The 20,722-nt window shown below is 34.6% G+C and overlaps 1 protein-coding gene across 1 annotated transcript; it reads left to right on the forward strand.

Annotated features, from left to right (window-relative positions):
• The first annotated feature begins 8,525 nt into the window (after nucleotides 1-8,525).
• Nucleotides 8,526-20,619, forward strand: LOC108196846 (pre-mRNA-processing factor 19). The gene is made up of 18 exons (XM_017364307.2): nucleotides 8,526-8,740; nucleotides 8,949-9,034; nucleotides 10,189-10,260; nucleotides 10,380-10,442; nucleotides 12,146-12,232; nucleotides 12,323-12,470; nucleotides 12,630-12,751; nucleotides 12,927-13,043; nucleotides 13,929-14,024; nucleotides 14,109-14,168; nucleotides 14,259-14,333; nucleotides 18,503-18,607; nucleotides 18,743-18,859; nucleotides 18,944-19,021; nucleotides 19,111-19,207; nucleotides 19,793-19,844; nucleotides 20,065-20,135; nucleotides 20,248-20,619. The coding sequence occupies exons 1-18, from the start codon at nucleotides 8,728-8,730 to the stop codon at nucleotides 20,361-20,363; spliced, it is 1,575 nt and encodes a 524-aa protein (XP_017219796.1). The 5' UTR covers nucleotides 8,526-8,727; the 3' UTR covers nucleotides 20,364-20,619.
• The last annotated feature ends 103 nt before the right edge of the window (nucleotides 20,620-20,722 follow it).

The raw sequence follows: 20,722 nt of genomic DNA on the forward strand, positions 1-20,722 counted from the left end.
ATTGCTTGTATCCAATCAGGATCTTGAAGAGCTTCCTCCACCTTTTTGGGTTCTGTTTGTGACAGAAAGCAATGATGTAAACACTCATTGGCTGTAGCTGTCCTTGTTTGTACACCTGCTTCTGGATTTCCAATAATCAAATCAGGTGTATGAGATTTTGTCCACTTCCTTGCATGTGGAAGTTGACCATTTTCATCATTGGATCCTCCCCCTTGATCCATGCTCTCCTGATTCTGCTGATTATTCTCTGTAGCTCCCCCTACAATTGTGCTATCAGAGTTTGAATCAGTATTCTCTGATGAGGTTGAGTTGGCATTCTCTGATGAGTCTTGAGTAGAGTCTGAAGCATTCTGATGCTCCCCCTCAGCAAGGGCTTCATCATCATGAACTTGTGAATTTTCACCAGAGTTTGCTGTGTTTTGTTCACAGTCAGAGTTTGACTGTTCATCAGAGTTTGTTGAATCAGAGAATATTTCTTCATTTTCAAAATGCAGTTCTTCATGATCATCCATATCTGTTAGACCCATTATTCTTTTGTCATCAAATGACACATGTATGGATTCCATGATCACCTTGGTTCTCAGATTATAGACTCTGAAGGCCTTTGTTATGATAGGATAACCTACAAAAATGCCTTCATCAGCTTTTAAATCAAACTTGGTAAGCTGTTCTGGATGAGTCTTCAATACAAAGCATTTGCACCCAAATATGTGAAAGTACTTCAGATTTGGCTTCTTTTTCTTCACCATCTCATATGGGGTTTTGCCATGCTTATTAATCAAGGTTGCATTTTGAGTGAAACAAGCTGTTTGAACAGCTTCTGCCCAGAAATAAGTAGGCAATTTAGCCTCATCAAGCATAGTTCTGGCAGCTTCTATAAGAGTCCTGTTCTTTCTCTCAACTACACCATTTTGCTGTGGTGTACCAGGTGCAGAGAATTGTTGAACTACACCTCTTTCTTTGCAGAACTCTTCCATTGTTGAATTTCTAAACTCAGTTCCATTATCACTTCTAATGATCTTCACTTTGTCTTCAGATCCATGATCCAGTTGTGTCACATGATCCATCAGATGCAAGGCTGTTTCATCTTTAGAGTGAAGAAAATATACCCATGTGTATCTAGTATACTCATCAACAATGACAAGAGCATATTTCTTCCTTGCAATGGATGGTACATTGACTGGTCCAAATAGATCAACATGTAGAAGATGATATGGTTTATTTATTGAGAATTCAGTCTTACTCTTGAAAGATGTCTTTCTCTGCTTGGCTTTTTGACATGAATCACACAATCCATCAGATGTCAGTAGTGATTCAGGGAGTCCTCTCACAAGCTTTTTCTTTATAAGCTCATTTATGGAATTGAAATTTAGATGTGAAAGCTTCTTGTGCCACTTCCAACTTTCTTCTGCAGATATTCTTGTAGATAAGCAAATTGCTTTTCCTTCAGAGTTTGTAGGCAGGTGAATTTCATAAATGTTTCCATGTCTGTGTGCAATCACTGCCACCTTGCCTGTAGACTTACTTACTATCTCACTGTGTTCTTCATAGAAATCAACATGATACCCTTTGTCACAGATCTGACTGACAGAGAGTAAATTGTGCTTTAGCCCTTGAACAAGAGCTACATTTGATATGATGACATTTCCAAGATTGATATTGCCATATCCCAGAGTCCTTCCTATGTTGCCATCTCCATAAGAAACACTTGGGCCAGCTTTCTCCACAAACTCTGATAGCAGGGCTTTATTTCCAGTCATGTGTCCTGAACATCCACTATCCAAGACTAGGATATTCTTCCTGTTGCCCTGCAATCACAAAGACCACTAATTGTTAGTTTTAAGGACCCAGACTTGCTTGGATCCCTTGGCCTTATTAAGTTTGTTAGCTTTTGCAGCGGTATGATTATCAGAGTTTGAGCTAACAGACTTTGCAACAGAGTTTGTACTGGAAACAGAGTTTGTACTTGCAGAGTTTTTATTAACCTTTAAAGAAGGTTTCAGTTGATAATAATCATAATACAAACTATGATATTCTTTGCAAGTATAAATAGAATGCCATAAACTACCACAATGAAAACATGGATCTTGTGGTTTATATCTAATACTACTTTTTCTAACTCCAGACTTTGTAGATAAAGAGTTAATGTCCTTGTTCTTCCTGCAAAAATTAGCAAGATGATTAGTATTACCACAGTTATGGCATGTCTTCCTAGGTGCATTTGGAACAGGCATGTAGTTATTACTCTTGTCTATACCAATCTTACCATTTCTGTTTTTCCTAGGCTCCTTGTTTTTGTCATCAGACTTTACCTCTTTGAGCTTATGTTTAAGCTGTTTCTGAGTCATCAGTCCTATGTTAACCTGTTTGGACTTTTCAGATTTTAAATTGTTGTTAATCTCTGATTTTGGTCTACTCTGTTTAGAGGATTCAGCAACAAATTTAACAGGTTTAACTTTGGGCTTTTGAGTTTTAACAAACTCTGTTTTTGATGACTCAGCTTCTGTGTTATCAGTGTAACCTAGTCCCTTCTTCCAATTTCCACTACCTAAGATATCCTGAGTAGTTTTTCCTGAACTAGTCCATGTCTTAATAACCTCCCTTTCCTTAGCAAGTTCTGATTGAAGAGATGCATACCTCTTTAATAATTCATCTTTGACAATGACAGCATCATCTCTTTCTTTCTGAACTTCTAGCATTTGAACTAATTCTTTTTCTAGAAAATCATTCCTTTTCTTTACACTCAGAGTTTCAGATTTTAATCTTTCATTCTCTAAAGTCTGATCTCTAAAGCTAGTATGTAAAGTTTTAAGAAACAATCTTAACTCAGTAATATCTTCAGTATCAAAGGCAAGAGTAGAGTGAGGTACCTTTGTAGTAGATTCAGAGTTGTTGTCAGTGTTTGCCATTAGAGCATAATTGACTTCTTCTTCTGAATCAGATGTATCTGTCCAGTTTCCTTTCTTGGTGATAAAGGCTTTTTCTTTTTCCTTTTTGGCCTTCTTGCATTCAGATGCAAAGTGACCCTTTTCACCACAGTTGAAACAGGTATACTTGTCAGCTTTTCCAGCTTTCCCTTCCTTGCCCTCATTCTTCCTGAAGTTCTTCTTGTCATAAACTTTGTCAGAGTTTCTGTCTTTTCTTGAAAAACTTTTGCCTTTGTTGAACTTTTTGTAGGCCAACTTCTTGAAGCTTTTCACCATCAATGCTGCTAACTGCATCATCTCACCATCACTGTCATCAGAGTCTGAGACATCAGAGTTTGAGTCATCAGAGTTTGATGACTCATTGTCAGACTTTGTGACATGAGCTTTTCCTTTGCTCTTAGCAGTTTCCTCTTGAACTTTCAGAGCAACAGACTTTGATTTGCCTCCATGGCGTTTGCTTCTCTGCTCCATTTCAAGTTCATGAGTCTTCAGTCTCCCAAAAACATCATCAAGAGACATCTCTCCAAGATCAAGATTGTCTCTTATTGTGGTGACTTTCAAATCCCACTTTTCAGGAAGAGCTAAAAGGAATTTGAGATTTGAGTCTTCAAGATCATATTCCTTGTCCACCAGAGATAAGTCATTCAGCAGTTTGACAAATCTGTCATACAGATCTGTCAAGGACTCACCAGATTTTGAGTCAAAGTGCTCATACTCCTGTGTAAGGATGGTTTTCCTGTTCTTCTTGATGGCCTTGGTTCCTTGACATCTGGTTTCCAGAGCATCCCAGATTTGTTTTGCAGTTTTGCACCCAATCACCCTATTAGACATTGCATTATCAAGGGCACTGTGTAGAAGGTGTTTCACCTTAGAATCTTTACCAATTGACAAGATGTCCTCAGGGGTATAATCTTTCTTTTCTTTTGGGACCATTTTCTGGGGTTCATCTGCAAGCCCAACAGAGAGCTTGGTAGGCATATGTGGTCCATCATAGATCCTGTCAAGGTATTCTGGATCAACAGAGTCTAAGAATATGATCATTCTCTCTTTCCAGACTGGATATTCAGATGCCTTAAGGATTGGAACTCTAAAGGACGAAGCTTGTGATTTTTCAGACATGATTGTGTTTAAGATCTCACTGTAGTAATCTTAACAGAGCTGGCTCTGATACCACTTGTTAGGTCCTATAAACTCACTATATAATATGATATAGTGATCACAATCTGTAACACAGTAAGACAATATGAGTAATTGGAATCAATAAACTCTTATATTCACAAAGCTTTTATGGTTACAAAAACTCTCTCAGTGATTTATATTGTATCACTAAGAGCTGCTAGGGTTCTTAACAATATACTCGATAACTCAACTCATATAGAGTAACCCTAATCTGTGTTTATATAGACACAGTTACAAAATCAATCTCTGATTTGATATCCTATAAATCAGCTAATAAATCTATCAATCAAAGATTGCTCCAGTTTTCTGTTTAGTTTCCATAGTCAGCAAATCACTCCTCAGCTTCTATCCTTCCTTGAAGTATATCCGCTTCTGAGCTCTTTCCACGTGTAAACTCTGTCAAGTCTTGACTATGTAAACTCTGATCAGACTTTATTAAACTCTGTCAGACTTTGCTAAACTCTGTCAGACTTTGCTAAACTCTGATCAGCTTCCAGTTTAAACTCTGATGATTCCTGTTCTAAAACAAACCTTAAGAACATCAGTAATCATCAATTATATCTAACATTCTCCACCAAAGTTGAAGGAGAAAAGTTGATAATGATTTTGGAGGATACCGGCCTCAACGTTCCCAACGCCTCTTTGGTAAAAAAGTTTGAAATAATGTACAGGCCTCCTTCCTCAATAGTGGTGGTCATATTCTTCCAGTTATCAGCGTATACATAAGCGTGGACGTGGCAGTTCTGATTTAAACATGAAATTTTTTTGTAAGTACAAAGGATTTAAATGCACTACATCCTGCCAACAACTAATGGTGAACAACATGTTTATAACATTCTTAAAAGAAGACAATACACTTGTGTTGGTCAGAAAACAAACTTACGTCATCATCCAGTAGAATTAGATTATATCCACTGACAACTTCATTCCCGTTTGATCCAGAAGGCCACATCCTTGTTACTCGGACCTTCACTCTCCAAGAGCTTCTTGAAGTATTCAGCGATGACAACTGATCAAACATTTTTTTTTCGGTAACTGTATAAAAAGATGGTACACGATTAGTTTCCGAAAGCTAAAAGTACAACTTTAGTTATAATAGCTATAATGTTTTCACAGGAAGAAGAGCAAAGCTGGTTATCTTGCCTCTGTATTTGGAGATGAATAGCAAATGGATAGCTGTTATTCTATCATACTCTGAGTTCCTATATATATATATATATATATACACACACGCGTGGTGTAACAGTGGAACGCGATCAGATACCACAAATAAAGGGGATGATTACTACACAAACAAACTATGTTAATCATCCGTATGATAAGTTTAAGGTGATTAATATGAATATGACATACAACAAATCTGTTATACTGCTTGATCCTCAGAGAAAATACGTATATTAATATGATAATGCTGTGATATATGACAATGACTTGGTTACCTTTCAAAAATATTTATGATTAAGTTTAAAATAATAAATGTAAAATTTTATATATTTTATCTGTAGTTTTTTATATGTTAAATATAGTATATCTCAAATATGTCATTGTCACAATTAGTATGATAAATATGCTTTTTTTTATAATATGGATTCTTTTTTAATGAAATTTGAATATACATAATTAAAATTATTTAAATTTTAAATTGATGATTTATGAAACAAAATAAGAATTGAAAATTGGTATTCATTAAATAAATATATAATAAATTAAGTGAACCGAATCATATAAAATTTAGTTCGTATTTTACATTGATATAACTTTAGCCTCACGAAATGACATGTCGGGCTTGATATATAATTTTTTTTAATGTTAATTAAAAATTTGATAAATATGACATTTAAAAAGTTCCTTATTAGTATGAAATTAGAATGAGAAGTACGGTATTTCTTTGAAATAAGATATTCGATATTCATTATAAAATAATGTCATTTATATTATAAAATATATAATTTATGAAATAAAATAACTATTGAAAAGAGGTATTCCAAATAACAGTATTTTTAAAAATATAATCCAATGAAAGTTAAGGAAATATGAAAATAACAAACATTAACTTAGATGTGCAAAAAGTTCTCACATAAGTTGAGTTGGTGAGGCAATGTTAGACAATATAAAAATACAAACTACTTGTAATCAAAAAACTTTTAAACTTTTTAAGGATAATCCACATGAATGTTGATATAATGAATAGTCTAATACCAGTAACTACAGCATACTTGAGGCCAAGGTTCACCAGCAAGTTCACCAAAAAGCCAGAGGACAAAGCCAATAAAGATTGTCGAGACAACAGACTGGAATGACATGTTGAGAACTAAAGCAATTATGGCTATTGTCAAGCGCCTGTACCAGGGAGATTGCCATACTATTTATTTTGCTCTGATATAGATTTGTAATCTATATATCATCAGTGTCCGGAAGATTGTAAAATACTTCCTTGTACACCACATTAGTAGTTACATTTGTTGATCCTCCCCTTTCATCGTCAATTAATATGTGAAGACCAGAAGGATGTGTGACTCTAGACACAACAACGTACAGTTGGCCATGAGAAAAAACAGTCCGAGGAAGGTACAAACCAACTTTGTCTAAAGATTGTCCTTGGCTTTTATTGACCGTCATAGCATAGCACAACTGGATTGGAAATTGGGTCCTTCTAAACTCAACAGGGAACTTGCTATCGGATGGTTCCATCTCGATTCGAGGAATGATGTGAGTGGTACCAGCTTGGGACCACTCTGAATCTAGTTAATTTATCTTGATTTGTTCTTATTTTCTCAATAATACTCCCCAACGGATCTGTACTTTAATATTATATCTACTCGATTTTCAAGATTTTGATTTGGAGATGAATCAATTGGGACGGGTCAATGACGAGTTAGCGACTGCGATTCAGTTTTAGCCATTTCCGGAATCTACATATAGTTATATTCGGTACGGTAAGGATCGTGTAAATTGACCCCACGACAATGGCGTGAGTTCAAAATCTTCGTTCTTATTGTTTTTAAATGTATTTGTCTTATGTCCTTTGTTAATGGTTATATTTTCATAATTGAATTTTGTGTCTCGTTTATTACTAGATTTATAATGCTTTATATCGTAAATTGTGTTTTGGACATGTTCTTTAGTTTGAATTTTTATGTTCTTTTTGAGGGAGTGCCATGGTTGATGGCTTCTTGATCGTATATTGCGATTTTAGTTGTCGTTATTTTAACGATTGTGTCATTTTAGATGACTTTGTTTTGGTGCCAAGCATAATCTTTCATGCTTGTTTCTTTCTTTCTTCCTCCTTCTTTCCTCTCCACCTTATTTTCTTCCTTTCCGCGGATTTTGTCCTTTATCTGGGTTTTCTTCTCAGTCATTAAAGTTTTATTGGCTAAATTTCCGGGGCCATCTTTGCATGACCTTCGGTTAGTCGATAGACTTTTTTGAATGAAAGTTCTCATTTCTTCTTAGTTCCGCGGATTTTTTTTCTTTCGAGTGTTTTTTTCACGCATCATAATTTTTTATCTAATTTCTTGTGGGGCTTTTTGACATGCCCTTTGGTTAGATGAAAGTTTTTATGTATGAAAAAAACTCTTCCGATTCGGTATTGTATTTCGGTACAATTCACTGACGTGAAAGGCTTATGACAAAAAAAATTGGGAATTTTAACATCTTGAGATATTCAATTACGAATTTAAATTATACTACAAAATCTGGTGGTATTCAATTAGGATTTCAAATTATAATTAAAAATTTGATGATATGTGAAATTATTTAAAATCTTTTAAAATATGATGGTATTCAAATTGTGATTATTTTTTTGGATTTCATGAAATGATGAATTTTGTGGGTTTGTCCAATATATATTACGTTTTTTAAAATCTAAGCATAATCTATGCGATTTTAAAACATTATGGCTAAATCTTTAAATCACTGTGTGCATCAAATTTTATGATATTTTATCTAAAATTTGCATAAAATCAAAATCACATATTATCTATTAAAATTTATAAATTATATAACTTTTTTTTGAAACAAAGATTATATATAAAATATTAAAATTTCAGTTAAGTATGCCCTTAAATATTACTCCCTCCGTCCCAAAAAGAGTGGGCTAGTTTGACTTTCACGGAGATTAAGAAAAATGTAGTAAGTTTAGTTGAAAAGTAGGTAAAGTGGTGGGACCTACCAATATTTAATAATAGATTTGAGATAGTGGAGGAAGATAGTGGGTGTAATAGTGTTTATATTATTATAGAATGGAGATAGTGAAAGAAAGTAGTGGGTGTAATAGGGAAAAGTAGTGTTCAAAAATAGTAAGTATGGTAGGTTCATTCTTTTTGGGACGTCCCAAAAAGGAATAAGGGTCACATAAAATGGGACGGAGGGAGTAGTAATTAGTAATATAAAACTAAGGGTGACCCGAACAATGAAATCGGGTGATCCGACCCCTGTCGAACATGAACCGGTTAGTTAACATTTAACGAATTAAAAAGTCTCCCAAGTCTCTCTGTTTGGGTTTTGGCTCCCCCTTCACTCTCAAAGCTGTGTATCTATACATCTATCTATCTCTGCTCCGCTGCTGCTACATCCAAATTCCTTCTTTTAAGCCCTAGCTAGAGCCTCTCTCCCAATCGCCATGAATTGCTCTAGTAAGTCTCTCTCTCTCTCTGTCTCTCTCTCTCTCGCTCTCCCTCTCCCTCTCTCTCTGTCTCTCTCTCCCTCTCCCTCTCCCTCTCCCTCTCTCTCTGTCTCTCTCTCTCTCACACACACACAAACACACGCTCACTTACAAATGGTCGCATCTCTGTATGTAAGTTTAGCTGATCTCTGTTTCTATTGCTCTTTACAATCTCTCAGTCTCCGGTGAAGTCCCGGTTGAACCAGTAGTTTCAAAGAAGTCCGGACTTCTCTATGAGAGGAAATTAATCGAGCGCCACGTTTTAGTGAGTTCTCTTCCCATTTTTATTTGATTTTAGGGTTTATATATGACCTACATTTTCTTTATCATGTATTATAATCTTATCTATACTAAGGGGGCATTTGCTTCATGGTTAATGAGCCCGAGATGGGAACCTCAAACCCATGTATTGATGACTGGATTAGCAATTTTGTTGTATCGAACAGGAACCTCAGTTCCACTTCATGGGTATATCATTCATCCACACCTCTTATGATATCCGTTCTCATACCGCTTGTTCTCAAGTTTCATTCCTTCTTACCATCCAAACGCCCCATAAATTATAATAAGCGAATGTATGTATAATTTGTAGTTTGGTATATTACCCTCATTTTTGGCTACCCCTTCTAATCATATTCGTTAAAATTTTTAACTCAGATTGACGTGAATCGTAGATATAATATTAAAAGAAATTTATGCAAATGTCTTTGTTTCCATCATCAACATATGAAATTTTAACTTTTTACAATATCAATTCTAAATATATAAATATATGTAAAATCATGACAATTACATTATATTTTATTAAAAAATAATTTAAGTTTACCGGAAATATAAGCCATTTAAAAATAACCGGGGCTTTCCACAGGCTGTAAGCTAGTATATTTTAATTGTGTTAACTTGTTTATTGTTAACTTCTCTGTTTCCTTGATTGTTGTAATATCGTGACGCTTATTACTCTAATTGTTTATAATTTAATTTATATTCCTCAAAATAAATTCCTCAAAATAAGTTAGAAACTGATTTATATTAGCAATGAGGTTACTGTAATTGATTCTTTATAATAAACTGTGTACAACGTTATGAATTGTTTACGGATTACGGTTAAACACACACACACACACACAGGGGTACGTGGCCCCTGTGTGTGTGTAACTTGCATTTGAGTGGGATTTCAGAGAATAGTTAACAATTTGAAGGGAATTCCGGACAGTTGAAGGGATCACGGAGATTGTCCCTTTTTGTGTGAAATGTAACTGTTTATCCTAGCTTGTATGTTTGCTTATACGGAAAATTGAATTTGTTATTCTGTTTACTTGTAGCCTTTTTATCTACTAAAGAGGGAGTTCAATGATAGTGTTACAAATTGAATGTCTGTTTAATAGGATTGTGAACTCTTACATTTTCTGATATTGATAGGATTATGGAAAATGTCCTGTTACCGGGGAGCCTCTAGTAATGGAAGACCTTGTACCCATCAAAGTTTCCAAGGTTTGTATATATTTATATGCACGTGCGCGCGCGCTCCTGTGGATGCTTTCAAGTCATTGATCGTATGCATCTATGATGTTTGCCTTCAGTTTTGAGTTTAATTACATGCAATAACGCAGATTGTAAAGCCAAGACCAGTACAGGCTGCAAGCATTCCTGGGATGCTGGGGATGTTCCAGATTGTAAGTGCCTCTGATTCTTGCTTCTCAGTGTGCAACTTCTTTTTTGTTAAAGATAGTTTCATAAACGGTAGAATACCTTTGCTGCGCAAATCAAGTGTTTAATTTCTTTATTATGGAAAACAGTTGAGAACCTAATACAATAGAAACATTAATCATGAGTAATGTTTGTGTGTTTCTTCAGTGTGATAAGGTGCAGCCAGGTTTAATTTGTATAAAACTTTTAGTTAAATTGGCTTGAAATCAACTTTTAGCTAAACTTGCTTGAAATTCATATGGCAAGTTGACTGTATTTCCCAACATGCATATTTTTTCTGGTCTTGAATCTGTTTTTCAAGTCGATATTACTTCACTTTTAACTTCTATTTTCATGTGTAGGTTATTAGGCTATTGATTTCATCCAGAATGCTTTTGTTATCACTGTGTTCCACCTAAATGTTTACTTAGCTAAATTTGTTCTTCCCATATATTGCTGTAATAGTAATCATTCAAGATCTTCTTGATAAAAATGTTTATTTGTAAAGACAGATAATTAGGTAGGTTTTTATTAAAGTGCAATGTTGAATGTTTACTTTATTCCAATATCAGGGAGAGGTAGTTTTCTCATGTTTTGTTCAATTAAATTGTCAACTGATCAGTTTTGCGTAGCTAATTCATCCTTGTTAAGTTCAATGTGTTACAGTATCATACTTTGGCTGACATATTTAGTTCCATTTGTTGCCATATTACACATTTATATTCATGTAATATCATGCGTTCTTATTTTGATGAGGACTGTGTTGCAAGAAGCACTAAATTTAGTTATTTGGTTGATACTAAGGTGTTGTAAGAAAAAAGAAAAAAAAGCATCCTAAAGGAAACATAATAGCAATCCACGAGTCCGATGGCTCTGAACAACTAGTCAGTATCCACGAAAACATGAATAATACAATACTTTATGTAGTAAAATATCAGTGATGACCAACTTTAAGTACTAGTATATAGAAGTGGACCTATTAAAAACCTGAGAATAACATATTTTTATATGCAACTCTATATTAATAATTATCATCTATAATTTTTTGGTAATTTCGACAAATTATATATATAACAATTGCAATTCGGCTAACCCTTAATAACATTCTGGGTGAACTGGCAATCCTGTTATGTCTGTTATTCCTCTATGAGCCAATGTTGTTGACAGTTGAAACTATATATTACTTTTGTCTTCTTTGTAATGTTCTAAGAGCAAGTCCAATGCAATTTAATATGAGGTGCTATTTCTATAATAAAGCATCACTTATAGAATTTAGCACTCCAATGCAATGTTATGTGAGATGCTAAAATAGAAAAATGCTATACTTGGTTCTAAATATAGAACCAAGTATAGATGTAGCTATAATTGCCACATGAGCAATGCAAGTGGGAATTTGGAGGGAAATGAATATAAAAACAATTTTGATTTAACTTTTTGTACTTGTGTTCATATTTTACATCTCTTTGGTTCTATTTTAAAATCATGCATTGGAGCATGAAAGTTATATTAGCATCAAAATTTACTTTTTGATTTCATATTATAGCAATAGCTACAGCTATAATAGCATTGGACTTGCTCTAATGGACTCTTATGTTATCAAATTTACTTAAAAATTCTGTGCCTTTAGGAACATATATTTATATATTTGTGTTTTTGAAGTTTTTTTTTTTTTTTTTAAATTCAATCCTAGGAATGGGATGGCCTGATGTTATCAAACTTCGCATTGGAGAAGCAACTGCATACAGCAAGGGAGGAGCTTAGCCATGCTCTTTACCAGGTATTTTAATATGTTTACTTGCTGATTGTTTTAATAAATTTCCATAAGTTATTGACAATAAAATTGAATGGGGTTTCTCGATGTTGGCAGCATGATGCCGCCTGTCGTGTAATTGCTAGACTGAAGAAAGAAAGAGATGAAGCAAGGTCATTATTAGCACAGGCAGAAAGACAGATACCCATGTCCATGTCTACTGCAATCCCTGAAAATGGTTCTGCTTTAAGCAATGGAAAAAGAGGTTATTCACACACACACGCACATGTGCTTGTGTTTTTGTATATATATATATATAATATAAAGTTATCCACCTTTTTTCTTGTTTTCTTTCAGGGTTTGTGTTTTGTCTTGTTTATTTAAATGTACAACATTTGATTTTTGAACTGCTATTTCTATATAGCTGCTGAGGATGATGAATTGGGCCCTGATGGGAAGAAATTAAGACCAGGAATCTCTTCCAAAATTATTGAAGAGTTAACTGATTGCAATGCAGCACTTTCACAGCAACGGAAAAGGCGGCAGGTATTATATCCGCCCATGAGAATATTGAATTTGAGTCCTCAAGATATATTATCGAAAGGGGGCATTTGTATTGTTGCGGAATTGTTATTGTTTACTAGTTTCATTTTTGCTAGTTATTCTCATTCACTGAAGAAACTTGTTTGTTTGATTTTCATCAATGGCTGCTATTCTGTAGATATCTTCATCATTGGCTCTGGTTGATGCTGTGGAGCGATACACCCAACTTCATAGTTATCCTCTTCACAGAACTAACAAACCTGGGATATTATCTGTGGACATTCATAATTCCAAGGTGAGGGGTACAATGCAATTCTCTATCACAAACTACATGCGCTGATTTTTTCAAAGTTTAGGTTTCCATCAATCTGTGTATCTAGACACTTGAGCAGTCAATCAAGAAATATGAGTATTTGACTGCTACACCACAGTATATGCTAGTTTGTTCTTTTTTTTTTTTTTTCTATATTATTTTTTGTAACATTAGTAAAGGAATTTTATTTTCTTCTAATTGTTCTTGCATTTTTGACGGAAAGCTGTTCTGTTCATGGACATTGCTTGATGCAAGTTCTGTACATACAGTTTTAATTACTATGTAATTGCATCAAAAAGCAACTGAAGTTGGACACCGGCACATTGCACACTGTTGACCATCATTATGTTACAGTGTGTACGTCAATTTAATAGGAAATATATTATGCCGTATATATTAGATCTATTTGCCATAGCGATTTTACTGGCTAATGAATCAGCCATGAGATAAAATTAAGTTATAGTATGAAATTTGTAATGATGAAAAATTAAAAATCCTTTGGATTGAATCATAGTATCATACCTGTTTGTTGTATATAAAAGTAATATTGATCTGTCAAGCATTGGGCCAAAAAAAATTGACCAATTATATGTTCATACTTCATAAAGAATAGGAATCAAGTTCATAGATCTGTTTTTCACAAAACCTTCTGTACTATTTTGTTATTAAACAAGCAGTAATTAGTTAAGTTTGTCCTGTTTTCTCTTTTTGTGTTTCAACTGGAGTAAACAAGCAGTAATTACACTAAGGCATTTATATAGTATCACAAACATTGCTGGAACTTATAGTTTATTGTGATATTGCTTTTACATAAACAAACTATAAATTATAATTTACATTAAAGCATTTACGTAATTTTTTTATTAGGATATTATTGCTACTGGTGGGGTTGATACAAATGCCGTAGTGTTTAATAGAACTTCAGGGGAGATTCTATCTACACTCAGTGGTCACTCGAAAAAGGTAATATTTTTGTATAAACTAAATTATTCCTACAGTATAAGATTTTCAGCTGGCGTTATTCTTCCCCTTTCTTTATTGTACTAGGTGACAAGTGTAAGGTTTGTAGCTGATGGTGAACTTGTAGTTACTGGCTCAGCTGATAAGGTTGGCATACTTAATTATCTTTTTGACTGCACATAGCACTGCGATCATTTTCTCCTGGGTACTTGCATTACTTGGTTTTGGCATTTGCAGACGGTACGTGTATGGCAAGGGTCAGAGAGTGGAAATTACGATTGTCGACACATCTTAAAGGATCACACTGCCGAGGTGAGGACAAATATATTCTCATAAATGGTCGTCTTGTTATAGAATTACTTCAAGTTATGTAATTAGCTGAAATTAGTTGCATACCTTATAAACTAGTTATGGGAAGTAGTCTTCATCAAAAACTTCTTAAATTTTTTAAAGATGAATGTGGCATTTAGTATAGGAATGTTCTCTTAGTTTTTTTAATATGAAATGAACACCAGATTTGTTGCATCTGATTTGTTGTGACCCTAAGATGCGTACCCTTCTGAAATCATTTATGGTTGTTTGAATGTTTGTGCCAAGAGTTTTCTCAAATTTATATCTCATCATATCGAGTACCAAGTATTAATAGTATATACTGAGGGATTCAAGATCAAGGTTGTCATGGCGGTAATTCAAGTAGAGTCGACAGAGCTCCGCCTGGGTGACTAATCGACTAGTCATGGAGTAGCTTTTAAATAGCCGAGAAATCAATAATTGTAAGTTAACAATCAGCAAGTCCAGCTCTTCAGTCGAACTTTTTCCCTTGACTGGGTGGTTAGTCGAGTGCCGTTACAACTCCGTTCAAGATGTATAGTTATAGTGGAGGATTATAAGGAGCATAAGTCTGTTGAGGCGCCTTAGCTTAGATAATCACATTTTACATGTCTATGGGCGAAAACTCTTCAGAATAAAACCTTAGTGTCAGGATTTGTAATTTTATGTTCATCTTTTTATATGTTTTTGTGGTTCTGTGATTATACTGGCAGAAATGTAAAGATAACAGTGAATTACAAGAGTTAAGATGAGAAGCAGAGTAGAGAGAGGGAGGGACAAGTTCCATTTTCTGATATTTGACATAATGAAAACAGTAATGTTATGAGCTATTTATAGACACTATTCCTTACTCTTATGGACAATACTTCAGTTGTGTGTAAATGGACTAAACTGCCGTTATTATATTTGCTAGTCAGTTCCTGACACCTAGAGGCACCGTCTTGTACTACCAATGTCCTATACACAGTTAAATTTTTTAGTGATAGGCTGATAGTCCTCATAAACCAACTATATATTATGCAAATGCATGAATATAATATATATGTATATATATGTGTGTGTGTGTATAGGGTAGTGATTAAATACAAACCAACCTTGAATAATAACTAAAAACCAGTATAATTTAGTGATATTCATTTTAGAAAATAGTGATTTGTGTTGCAAAAATTGGTGAAAACCTCCAGAATTTGGTGAAAATTGTTGTTTTGCTTGCTTATGTGTGTTTGTTGGGGGTTTTGATTGGTTTTACGATGGTGGCAGCGGAAATCAATTAACAACAAAGGTGTGAATTGAGAGGTGGGTAGGGATGGGCATGGGGGCACTTCGGAATTGGGGAGTGCTATCTCCGCCCCTGATTCCTGAATTCAATATTGATCCCCTCCCTCGCCCCCAAACAGGGAACGAAGATCCCCACAAGGATTCGGGGTTTTTTTTTTTTAATAAAAAATTATAACTTTATAATAACTCGTAATATATTAATAAAATGATATTATCTCATATTTTTAACATCAAATCTTATTAAAATTGATTTATAATATAAATAAACAACAATTTTAAAATTATAAAAATATGTTATATTACAATATAATAATAATCGTTCAATAAAAATAAGATTATTTCTTAATTATAATAATATTTTAAAAGGTACCTATTTTTAATAATTTATTTAGTATAAAAATAATAAATAAATAAATACACACACACACAATTGGGGTCGGGGATCGGAGAAAGTTTTATAAATAATTCGGGGATCGGGGCGGGGAGACACGAATCCCCAACCCCGCCCCGATCCCCGAATTCTTTATAAAACTCCCCTTTCCCCGAAAAATTCCCCAAATCTCTGAACGGAGCGGGATCAGATCAGGGTCGAGCGGGGCGGGATGAATGCCAATCCCTGGAGGTGGGTGTGTATAATGAACGGAATTGTCAAAGGAGTCTGGCAAGGTGGTTGTGTTTATGGTGACTGTAGGAGATGAAGGTTGCTGGAGATGGAAGGAAGGAGGTAGAGGGGGGATTGATTGTAGCGGAGTGCCCGAGTCTCGGTTGGTGGTAGTGAGCACAGGCGGCGGGAATCTGGAAGATTAAAATTGGGCTGCAATCGGTGTTTGGTGGGGGTGTGATTAGTGTATAAATGACGGTGGCAAAGGTTTTGAGTGTTGATGGCGGGTTGAAAGAGGTGGGGTTGCGGAGGACAGTGGTGGGGGTCACCGAACTGAGGTTGTAAAATGTAAGGCGGCGGTGGCAGAGGTGGAGAAATTAGTGATATTCGCTTTTGAAATTAGTGATATTTCATCTGGGTTTTTAGTTTGTAGAATAAGGGAGTTTGTAGTAGAATAAGACTCTTCCCCCTATATATATAAGAGAGATAGAGTCTTATTCTATTACAAACCCCTCTTAATCTACAAATTAAAAACCAAGCTGAAATTTCACTAAATCGCAAAGCAAATACCACTAATTCATATAACCACCTCCATCTTTACCAACCCCACGTCCCCACCTCCACCGCCATCATCAACTCCACCTCCATAACCACCACCTCCATATCCACCTTCATTACTTTTATTAACACCAAATCCGCCCCACTTCCACTGCAACCTCCACCGCCATCACCACCTCCGGCCTCACCTTCGTTGTCCTCACCTCCACCACTCTTACTGCTGCGAGGGCATTGCACGAAACCAAACTTCGAGTTGCTCTGTCCTGTATCCCTCTGGAAAGAAGACACTACTTGATTATGTTTCTATGCAAAAACTGATACATATACATATACATATACATATACATATACATATACATATACATATACATATACATATACATATACATATATATATATATATATATATATATATATATATATATACACATACATATACATATATAGGGCATTGCTCAAAACAGAACATCCTTAAAAGAAGAACAAAGAAGAACACTGTGGAATCGAACATAGAATCTCATCTAAAACTTGAATTAAATTCTAACTTTAAGCTAATTAACCATTTAATATGAATAATAATAGTATGTAGCATGTTTAACAACAATTATGGATTAAAAATAACATGATTCTATGTGATATTAATCATGTAAGGATTCTGTTTTGGATTATGTTCTGGATTCTATAATAGTTCATATTAATAATTTGGATAGATATGGATGTTAAATTTCATATATTAAGTTTAGTTAGTGCTTAACTATGTAATTATAATCATAACAAATCATTTTTTGTGAAAGAAAAAGTGTTATGATAGTGTTCTGTGTTGTTCTTTTTTTAAATTGTTCTGTGTAGAGTGCAACCCTATATATATATATATATATATATATATATATGTATGTATGTATGTATGTATATGAGTAAAGTTCTATGGAGACCACTTTTATTGGAGACCGTGGAGACCACTTATGTTCTGCAATCAAAACACTATAAAATACATAATTTTGTGAAGTATGTTCAACAAATATCATGTATTCATTAAAATTGTTGAAGATCATCTATGTTTCATATGTATATAATGTATGTTCTGCAAGTTGAACAATGTCCTGCAAACTAAATATATTTCGTAGAATATAACATTTTGTAATGTTCTACATGCGAAACTTATATGATATTCAAGATTTTAAAGTGAAATAATGATTTTGTACAACATGATGTGCAAAACTATACGTTTTGCAATGTTTTTATGCAATATTTCACTTGCAGAACATAAGTGGTCTCCACGGTCTCCAATAAAAGTGGTCTCCATAGAACTTTACTCTCTCTCTCTCTCTCTCTCTCTCTCTCTCTATATATATATATATATATATATATATATATATATATATATATATATTCCCCACCCCTCCCACCTTCTCTATTGAAGCTGACGATATTGGTTTCAACATGATTATACTCTTTATGTGTATTTATTAGTGGTAATACTGATCATACCTTGCCTTGTTATTCTGAAAGACTGCGTGTTGGTCGCATACAATTTAACCCCTGTAAATTTAGTATCTGCTTATGTATGGTCATGTAAAATTCAGGTGGTAGTCATATTTATTTGTATACTCTTTCTGTTCTTATCTGGAAGCTCTTTGAGTATCTAACATTCTAATTAATGTCATCCCTACCATATAATTATGGGTCTAAGAAAAATGATCAACTTGTGTGACAGGTGCAAGCTGTCACCGTCCATGCCACTAACAACTACTTTGTGACAGCCTCTCTTGACAGCACATGGTGCTTTTATGATATCACTTCCGGTTCTTGTCTAGCCCAGGTCTCTTTCGCTCCCTGTCACACCATATTGAGATAGACAAACTCCAATACATCAGTTCTTGCATCCATATGTTCAGGCTTCGCTAGGAGTGACCAATGCTAATTATATTTCATAACTTCTGATCTGATTATGTAGGTATCTGATACTACAAGCTCCGATGGTTATACATCTGCCGCCTTCCATCCTGATGGTCTCATCCTTGGAACAGGCACCTCTGGGGCTGTTGTTAAGATTTGGGATGTAAAAAGCCAAGTATGATGCGGAACCAAGTTATAAACTCATTTGTGTTGTAGATTTATTGTCTTGTGTAAATCTTGTATACATGTTTGTTTGCAGGCTAATGTTGCGAGATTTGATGGTCACATTGGGGCTGTAAATGCCATATCTTTTTCGGAAAATGGTTACTTCTTAGCTGTATGTTTTTCTTTCTAACAGAGATATGTGCAAATATGTAGCTGAAGAAACATGCCATAGCCTCTCAAAGTTTTTCCCTGAATTTGTAGACTGCGGCTCAAGATGGTGTGAAGCTGTGGGATCTGCGTAAACTGAAGAATTTTAGAACATTTTCACCATATGATGAAGATACACCGACACAATCAGGTATGTATTGGCGATTTGGCTACGTTACATACCATCTCAAGCAATTAAATTGACTGGAATTGTATGATTATTGGAGTTTCATATTTTGATATGGTGGAAGTTTTTCCATTTGACTTTAATATAAATTCTGGATAATTTTTAACTTGTTAAACACCTCAACTAAAGAGCATTCTAAATCTGGGGTGTGAGATCCAAGTGGCACTATGTTTAGAATTGCAATTAACTCTATGGTTATTAAGTCTCTTAATTTCATCTTATATTGTAATTATTTTCTCTTTGAGCTGCCCGGAGAGAGTCTACCATTGGACCTCTATTTGATTTTTTGACCCACAGAACATAATGTGTCCATCATCTGACATAATAAGCCATACGTGGTTGTCGAAGTTTTACAATACTCCAGCCTTAATTTTTTTTGCTTTCTCTCATCTTGCATAAAGGGAATTGTAGTACTGTTCTCGTTCTGTCAAGGGAGTGTCTGATTTCGTACTATTACTATAGTAAATAGAAGAGGGAGAAGAAGCACTCTCTTCTCTCAGTGTCTGTGTAGACTGTAGTCCCTAATGCTTCATTTGTTACTGTTCTTAGTGGACTTTGACCACAGTGGAAGCTACCTTGCAATTGGAGGCTCGGATATCAGGTTAGTCCATATTCAATACATCTTCTTGGTTTGGTTATTATTAAGGCATCTTTTTAGACGCTTCAAAAAGCTAGACTTCGAAATTTAATGGTTCTAACAGAGTCTAAACTACAAGGTCAATGTTACTTGCAGAAATCACATGCATAATTATATTGATTCTCATTACCTTTTGAGTTGTCTTCATTGTTGTATTGATTATATTATCGTCACATTGCTGCAGAGTTTACCAAGTTGCCAATGTGAAGTCTGAATGGAATTGTATTAAAACATTACCTGATATGTCTGGCACAGGTACTACCTCTCTCAGTTTGCGTGGTGTATGAATTACATTATGGATTTGTAAATCATCTGAGAAATTTTTGTCTGAAAGTCGAGAAAAATCACACTGACATTGCATTTTCAGGCAAAGTTTCTTCTGTGAAATTCGGTCCAGATGCAAAATATATAGCAGTTGGGTCAATGGATAGAAACCTCAGGATTTTTGGATTGCCAGGGGAAGAGGGTGAGACAGAATCATAAAAGAATGCATTAACTTTCACGCCTATGATCAGTCTTTTGTAGCAAGTCCTGCATTAGTTCTGACTTTTGTAGCAAATCCTGCATTATCTAATGCTGCTCCATCCATATCCATTATACTTAGCAAGTTGGAGAGTTGATATGCAGAACATCTGCTTCCAAACAATTAAGCTTTAAATCTCTAGATATTTATTGAAGTTGATTTTTAGATATTGTAAAATGTGATATTTACCATATATAGACTATCTTCTGCTGGACATTCCAAAATTTTATTATATTGCATTTATTTATTCGAGGAAAAACAAAACTATATTTAGAATATTTCTCATAAGTTTACCATCAGATTACCAAGTCACCTCTTT

This window comes from Daucus carota, chromosome 7, assembly GCF_001625215.2.
Source record: "Daucus carota subsp. sativus chromosome 7, DH1 v3.0, whole genome shotgun sequence".
NCBI classification, from domain to species: Eukaryota; Viridiplantae; Streptophyta; class Magnoliopsida; order Apiales; family Apiaceae; genus Daucus; species Daucus carota.

What these genes read in the sequence shown, in the direction of transcription:
- LOC108196846 (XM_017364307.2), top strand. An exon ending in TGGACATTCATAATTCCAAG is followed by an intron (nt 13,044 to 13,928) that starts GTGAGGGGTACA and finishes TTTTTTTATTAG; the next exon opens with GATATTATTGCTACTGGTGG. An exon ending in AAAATGGTTACTTCTTAGCT is followed by an intron (nt 19,022 to 19,110) that starts GTATGTTTTTCT and finishes CTGAATTTGTAG; the next exon opens with ACTGCGGCTCAAGATGGTGT.